Source organism: Limulus polyphemus, unplaced genomic scaffold (genome assembly GCF_000517525.1).
Source record: "Limulus polyphemus unplaced genomic scaffold, Limulus_polyphemus-2.1.2 Scaffold6936, whole genome shotgun sequence".
Classification (NCBI taxonomy): domain Eukaryota; kingdom Metazoa; phylum Arthropoda; class Merostomata; order Xiphosura; family Limulidae; genus Limulus; species Limulus polyphemus.
The window spans coordinates 1-8,417 of NW_013672546.1; the positions used below are offsets into that span (position 1 = coordinate 1).

At 30.1% G+C, this 8,417-nt stretch overlaps 1 protein-coding gene across 1 annotated transcript in view; it reads right to left on the reverse strand.

Annotated features, from left to right (window-relative positions):
* Nucleotides 1-315: 315 nt before the first annotated feature.
* Nucleotides 316-8,417, reverse strand: part of LOC106474194 (caseinolytic peptidase B protein homolog) — a 29,494-nt gene continuing 21,392 nt past the window's right edge. Inside the window, exons 6-11 of the mRNA XM_013934886.2 lie at nucleotides 5,952-6,113; nucleotides 5,716-5,869; nucleotides 4,662-4,726; nucleotides 2,898-3,017; nucleotides 992-1,096; nucleotides 316-643 (exon numbers count right to left, since the gene is read on the reverse strand). Coding sequence (XP_013790340.1) covers nucleotides 428-643; nucleotides 992-1,096; nucleotides 2,898-3,017; nucleotides 4,662-4,726; nucleotides 5,716-5,869; nucleotides 5,952-6,113 — 822 coding nt within the window. The 3' untranslated portion in view covers nucleotides 316-427. The remainder of the gene's footprint in view (nucleotides 644-991; nucleotides 1,097-2,897; nucleotides 3,018-4,661; nucleotides 4,727-5,715; nucleotides 5,870-5,951; nucleotides 6,114-8,417) is intronic.

The following is an 8,417-nucleotide window of genomic DNA, read 5'->3' on the forward strand; positions in this document are numbered from 1 at the left end:
TGTAATATCATATATCATCTTGAATTGACTAGACTCAGTTTGCTGTAATATTTTTATAACACTGTTGAATGTAATATCATATATCATCTTGAATTGACTAGACTCAGTTTGCTGTAATATTTTTATAACACTGTTGAATGTAATATCATATATCATCTTGAATTGACTAGACTCAGTTTGCTGTGATATTTTTATTACAGTGTTGAAAGTAACATGATCTATTGTCTGGAATTGAGTAGACTGAGGTTGCAGTCATATTTTTATTACACTGTTGAAAGTAACATGATCTATTGTCTGGAATTGAGTAGACTCAGGTTGCAGTCATATTTTTATTACACTGTTGAAAGTCACACCATGTATCATTTGGAAATGATGAGACTTAGTTTTGCATTGATACTTTTTATCATAGTGTTGAAAATTACACCATCTATCTGAAAAAACTGTTTGCCAGTTTTGTGTGTACTGGGTGTTTATGACCTAATGGCAAATCACGAAAAATGAGTTCACCTCTCTTTCCTTTTTCTACCAATCGTATTTTCAGGATTCTAGTTTGGTCTTCTCCTGTAATGTCTATTATGCTTCCTCTATGAATCTCTTCATTTTCATGTGACTGGGCAAGTACATTTATAACTTCTCTTTCAACCTAAAGAAAATAAATGTTTTAACTCTTTTTTTATATCTTAAAAACACTTTCTAAAACTAGTTAAGATAAATCAGTATGTTATTGTTTCATATTGCAGACAAAAACATGTTACACATTACCTGTATCTAATATTCTCTGCTAAAACAAAATATCCTAGGGAAAAAAAACTTCATTATTATCACCAATGAAAGAAGTTTCCATGTATGAAAGTGTGAAAATCATGTGGTAACACAGCTGTGCAACTTTAAAATATCACATGGTAAGAAAAAACATCTGTGACAATTCGATGTGCTATTAATTTACATTAGGAACCTTGTTAATATATTTTTTGAAGAATGATGAACTTGCCTGATATTTTATTGACCTGGCTCCATAATACATGTCATAGCCATCACATAAAATATCCAAAGCTGTATTATCCCACTTTAATTCGATATCATGCTTTTCTTTAGCCTAGAAAAGAATAAACGAAGAATATTACTCAAAAAATGTCAACCACATAACAGATTGTAACACCTAATACTATGAATAAACTGATACTTAAACATTTGCTACTTAACCTCCCACATGTGTAATAAAAACATTCTCATCCAAAATTTACATTGGCATTATATGTCACTTAAGAAACATTTGTAACTACAGATTGAATTTTTCATTTTACATGGGTATTAAATAATTCACGGTAATACTTTCCAGATTCATTCTTTTTTTTTTGTTTTACAAATGTAATACTCTACATCGTGTTTATGAAAAATAAGACTTTTACTCAGACAAAACAACTTACTGTACTATTACTCTCTCTGCCCTAATTATACACACAAAGATATGTTGTACTACATTTGTCCTAATTATACACACACAGAGATAGGTTGTACTATATTTGTCCTAATTACACACACCGATACGTTATATTTGTCCTAATTACTCAAACAGATGTTGTACTACATCTGTTCTAATGATATAGACACAAAGATATGCTGTACTATATCTGTCTGTGTGTATGTGTGTAATTAGAACAGATGTAGTATACCATACCTGTTTGTGTAATTAGGACAAATGTAGTACACCATATTTGTTTGTGTAATTAGGACAAATGTAGTATACCATACATGTTTGTGTAATTAGGACAGATGTAGTACAACATACCTGTTTGTTTAATTAGGACAGATGTAGTATAGCATACCTATTTGTGTAATTAGGACAAATGTAGTATACCATACCTGTTTGTGTAATTAGGACAGATGTAGTACAACATACCTGTTTGTTTAATTAGGACAGATGTAGTATAGCATACCTATTTGTGTAATTCGGACAAATGTAGTATACCATACCTGTTTGTGTAATTAGGACAGATGTAGTATACCATACCTGTTTGTGTAATTAGGACAAATGTAATACAACACATCGTTGTGTGGGTATAGTTGAGACAGATATAGTACAGCATATCTTTGTGTCTATATCATTAGGGCAGATGTAGTACAACATATCTTTGTGTCTGTATCATTAGAACAGATACAGTACAACATATCTTTGTGTGGTGTGTATAATTATGACAGATACAGTACAACATATCTTTGTGTATAATGGGGACAGATATAGTATAACATATCTTTCTGTTTGTATAATTAGGACAGATGTAGTACAACATATCTTTCTGTTTGTATAATCAGGACAAATATAACGTATCGGTGTGTGTAATTAGGATACGTTATATTATATATGTCCTAATTATACACACCGATATGTTATATTTGTCCTAATTACACACATCAATATGTTATATTATATTTGTCCTAATTATACACGAAGATATGTTGCACTATATCTGTCCTAATTACACACATACAAAGATATGTTGCACTATATCTGTCCTAATTACACACATACAAAGATATGTTGCACTATATCTGTCCTAATTACACACATACAAAGATATGTTGCACTATATCTGTCCTAATTACACACATACAAAGATATGTTATACTATATCTGTCCTAATTACACACATACAAAGATATGTTATACTATATCTGTCCTAATTATACATGCACAAAGACAGGCTGAATTCAGGTGTACAGGAGGGAGGAATTCACTACTGTGCAAAAAAATTACCCCATAAAATATTTTAACTATTTTGTCTTTTTTACATAGAGGTGGTAACAAACGAATGAAAGTTTAATAGTTTGTGCTTAATGCATTAAATACAAGTAGTTTAACAGGACTTATGCTTAATATATTATATATGTGTACTTAACTTTTTGGCCCAAAACTCCATTTCCTTGTCAGCAAGCTTTATTAGTTCTGATCTTGAGAATGGAAGAAAGTAAACTATTTCATTGATTCTTCCGAGGAACTCATCTCTTTGGAAATGTCTCTAACAAAAAACATCATAAAAAATATTCCAGATTGAGATTTAATTAAAACAATAAATCTTTACTGTTGTACAATAACTCCAGGTTTTTGTCTAAGAAAGATATTTAAATGAACAGTTTAAATGGACACTATATGATTCTGTGTAGTATCTTATATATATACTACAAACTATGGTAGTTGCATCCCATGCTGCATTTGAAAAGCTGCTCACACAGGCATAGCTCAACATTTACTTTTGAAATGACAGGAAAACAGGCTTGAATAATATTGATATTAAATTATATTTCACATTCAAGTTATGCTACACTAAATTGTTAGGAATTAATCACACTATCATTCATATTTTAAAATGTGACGTAACTTAAACAATAAAAATGTAGATTTACCGTCTGTTATTGTTGAGCAGCTCTTAGCATGACTGTAATGCTCAACAATTACTTTTCACAGTGGGAGGTATAAATAGCTCAGAGCTTAGGCTCTGAGTGAAACAAAGAGTGCAACACAATTAAACTTTTAAAGTTCATGAAATAATTTAAATTGATAGATTAACTTAAACTTTTCCCATCACTGGGGATGGGTACTTTTACTTTTGGTACATATTTTGAGTCCCTCATATTTATGAAGAATGTGGATAATCGTCAGCTCTACAGTACACTAACGTATCTTTGGTATTAGAGCAAATTTTACTGTAGACTAAAACAAACAAAGACAAAACTCCCCCCACCCCAAACAGTTTATGTACAAAGAATCCACACACAGCTGTAACAATTAGTGGAAATAAGATAAAATTTCTATATCGAAAGAAATGAATCATGACAGTTTTACATTTTTATGTCTTGCTGTAGAAAAAAAAACTTTGCCATTTTACTTTAAAGTTTAAATACATTTTTTCTACAAGAGCTACCAAATACCAACAAAGAATCGTAATGAAAAAAAAGAAATGTTTCAAATTTGACTCTACTGGAATTATATTTTACAGTAGATGCTACAGAAACTAAGAAAAACAGAAAGCCTATCATTGGCTACTTTTACATGAAAGCCTATTATTGGCTACTTTTACCTGAAAGTCCATTACTGGCTACTTTTACCTGAAAGTATATTATTGGCTACTTTTACCTGAAAGCCCATCATTAGCTACTTTTATCTGAAAGCCCATCATTAGCTACTTTTACCTGAAAGTCCATCACTGGCTACTTTTACCTGAAAGCATATCATTAGCTACTTTTACCTGAAAGTCCATCACTGGCTACTTTTACCTGAAAGCATATCATTAGCTACTTTTACCTGAAAGTCCACTTTCAGGTAAAAGTAACCAATGATGGACTTTCAGATAAAAGTAGCTAATGATATATCATTAGCTACTTTTACCTGAAAGTCCATTACTGGCTACTTTTATCTGAAAGCCCATCATTAGCTATGTCCAGCCAATTTGTTTCTAATAAAATCTTTTATGTTGTGTACTATAAGTAAAAACAACAAATATTAAGACATTTCATGGTATAAGTGTACAATATTCAGGAGAAAAACATTTCCAAACTCATACATTTAATACAGGTTTGGCATTTGAAAACTCATACCTTTAACATAGGTTGGATATTTGAAAACTCATACCTTTAACATAGGTTGGATATTTCAAAACTCTTACCTTTAATATAGGTCGGACAACTTCATCCTTGAACTTTTTGGAGATAGGTATTTTCTCTTCATTTCCTTTGTACGAAAAAAAAAGCTATAATTGATTATAAAAAAAATTGTAAAATCTCCCTTCAACCTTTATATTATTTCTTATAAAAACCACAGCACTAATTAGAATTAATTGTTGAATTAACCATCAATCTTAACATATTTTGTCAAACTACCATGTCATAGCACAAATGTTAAATGTACAATGAACTGTTAGATCATATTATTGTTAAATTAACCACCAATCTTAACATATTTTCTCAAACTACTGTTGTTGCATTAATCTTAAATCTATGATCAACTGTTAGTTTATAGTACTGTTAGATTCATCATCAATCTTAACAACATATTTTCTAAAACTAATGTGTCATAACACTAATCTAAGATCTATGATCAACTGTTAGTTTATAGTACTGTTAGAGTCATCATCAATCTTAACAACATATTTTCTCATACTCTACTATAATAACATCTTACAAGAGTACCTTTTTTAGGAAGTCTAATCAGTATATTCCTCATCAGTCCAGTAAAGTCAGCGAACCACCTTTATACCCCCTGTTTTCCAGTCTTACAAGAGTACCTTCTTTAGGAAGTCTAATCAGTATACTGACTTTACTGGACTGATGAGGAATGAACCACCTTTATACCCCCTGTTTTCCAGTCTTAAAGGAAGTATTATCATAATAATAAAGTAATAAAGAATCTTACAAGAATGCTTTTTTTTAATCGGCATAGTGACTTATGATATACCTTCATACTATAGTTTTCTGCAAGTTGTGATAAATGTATGTTTCTTGTGCAATTATTATTTAAATAAAAATCTAAACTCAAACTAAGTGCTTAAGCCAATTCAACTAATTCCTACTGGTCTGTTCTTAAGGCTGCCATGTAGAATTCAATTAGTAAATTACATTTTATAAAACTTTTCCACTTAAGTTTCGAATGGAAATTAAAATATTTACAGTAAGAGTGGCACTCAACCAGTCTTCAAAAAGCAATACGTGATTGACACTTACTCAGTTCTTTGTTGTATGCTTCCAGCCTTTGTCTAGCTTCTACTCGTAGCTCTGAAGCATAGTTGGCTATCTCACTGTTGGCAAGGTTTGATGTCATAATAAAAATTGCATCTTTACACTCTATTGTCTTCCCTCTTCCATCAGTTAATCTCCCCTGTGATTCAAGAAATATAAAATATAAAACCTAAAAAACACTACAATACTAACTACCAGCAAATAACAGAACTAAAACTCACCTCATCAAACAACTGGAGCATAATAGTTAAAATCTCTGGATGAGCTTTGTCAATTTCATCTAATAGAACAACAGCATTTGGAAAATCTCGTAACTTTTTAGTGAGTTGACCACCTTCTTCATGTCCTACATAACCTGGTGGTGAACCAATAAACTTAGATACCTGAGAAGAAGAACAGAAAAAGATAGTATAAGCAGATATAGAAACACTTATTTGCATGTACTCCATAATAGTGGCATAGAATTTAACTATTTCAAATTCCATAACAAAAACTACAGTACAAGAAAAACCTAAAAAAATAAGAAACTACATTCACAGTTTCTTTAAGTCAATATCTTAAACTGAAAAAAATCTTAAAATTAGAAGACAAAACATTAAATATAAAAAAGAAAACTTTAATATAATAATAAGAAAATAAAATAGCACAAATAAGAATCCTGCCAACAAACTTCTATAAATGTATAGAGATAAAAGCACCAAATCACTTCTCGAAACAAATCAATATGAAAACAAGCTAAAAATACCAGATAAAGATTTTAAAAAATCATGCAACTAGAAAGTATATAAAAAATAAGATGTAACAATTCTCCAATGAACCACTATAAGAATTGAAAAAAATATTACAGTACAAATGTGACATCTTTACTATCAATTACATTCATCAGCACCATAAAACATGTTTTTACATAATATCCATACAAACATAGTACATACACAGATCCACTTAATAATCTATGTAATTAAAAGAACAGTTAGTATGCGTACATATGCATACTTGCTTACCTGAAATCCAATATTTCTATTGGCTAATTTTACAGTCGTACTTTTACATTTATAGATATACAAAAGTGAATGGCATTTAATGTGGATTGTACTATACAAATGTAAAACTATGATGTTTATAACATTAACTTTAAAAAGAATTATTTCAGTAACATAAACAAACATGTAAGGAAATATATTACCTAATTCTTAACCTTTCTGTGGCTTATAACAGAATATCATTACATCTCAATACAAATTCCAACAGTCACCTAAAAATTAAGAATTAGGCTTAAACTTTAAATATGCTTTGTATGCAAAGCATGAATTTTCTTGCTACATAACCTACAGCATTTAACCTTAATAGTCACTTCCACAACTTGATGCTTTACAGCTAACAGAATGCGCAAAAGAAACTTACAGGTTTCAGGTGATATTCAAATGCAAGTTAGACAAATACACACACGCACACAAGAAAACACATGACAACAGTTGATTTTTATAATTCTTGATACCAATATTAAAAATTCACCATTCTATAACTATTGCAAGCATCTCAATAGAGGTGTCTAATTAGGCCCAAAATTTAAGTGTGCTTCACGCGTAAAGCACAAGTTTACCCACCAGAAGGATAAATATTACACAACTTCGATTATTGATGATAGTGGAATCGACACTTTGCTAGCACTTTAGGGAAGAGTAAAGGTAAAGTGTAAGGAAAAAGCAAAATAAGTGAAAGGGCAAAAAATGAAGACAGATTATTTTTAAACTTCCTGATATCATAACTTTAAAAATTCATTATCTTATAATGTCACTTTATCAGGAGTTTAATCAAGAAAAAATCTCAAGATCTTGGTCAAAGATTGCAATTATCCAGAAAGACAAGTTGTTGTGTACAGAGATATATATTTCATTTATAGCCATTTCTTGTTTTTACACTTCTTTACTTTAAATCTAAATAAACAACATCATATTCTGCTTCATAAGTTTTTGTTTCACTAAAGTCCAGCTACATATTATAACAATAGCATTGTTAAAATAATTTATCTATTCAAAACACATACTCTTCTAATACATGTAGTATTCCACTTAAAAATCATGCACATGTGAAAAAATCTTTGGGCTTTATCCCCTAGTATACACATATAATACCACACTAAGATCTGTTAGTATCATAAACAGATTTTCTTTCTCATAATAATCATCTAGACGTGTATATGTGTGTATATATATATATACACAGCCACTTAACTCCTTTAGCATGGGCTCCGTCCTTAGGACCGACTTCATAACCATATTGTGCTTGTTATAGTATTCATGCTATAACAATGCTTTCATATGCAAAATATAAATTTTTTTTATTAAGTCTTAAGGTTTGTAAAGTAATGTTTTTCTCATGCCTTTTTTTACTTTTTGCATATTGCCTATCTATCATGCAAAGTAATTTTCATTTTAAGATTAAAAATATTTTTATGCATCAGAAAATTTTCTAATTTCACATGTGAAATCTTTATAATGTCCAGATAGTTATAAAACATTGCTTAAGAAAAAACTATATTTTATCTGTTATTTTCAGTAATTAATCTCTGTACGGGTTTGGTAGATTTGATCGATCTCACAACCACCATAAAAAATTAGGAAATAAACATAAATTATGCCTCTTTCATTCTAGAATGAACACAGACTATAACACGAAAACACAAG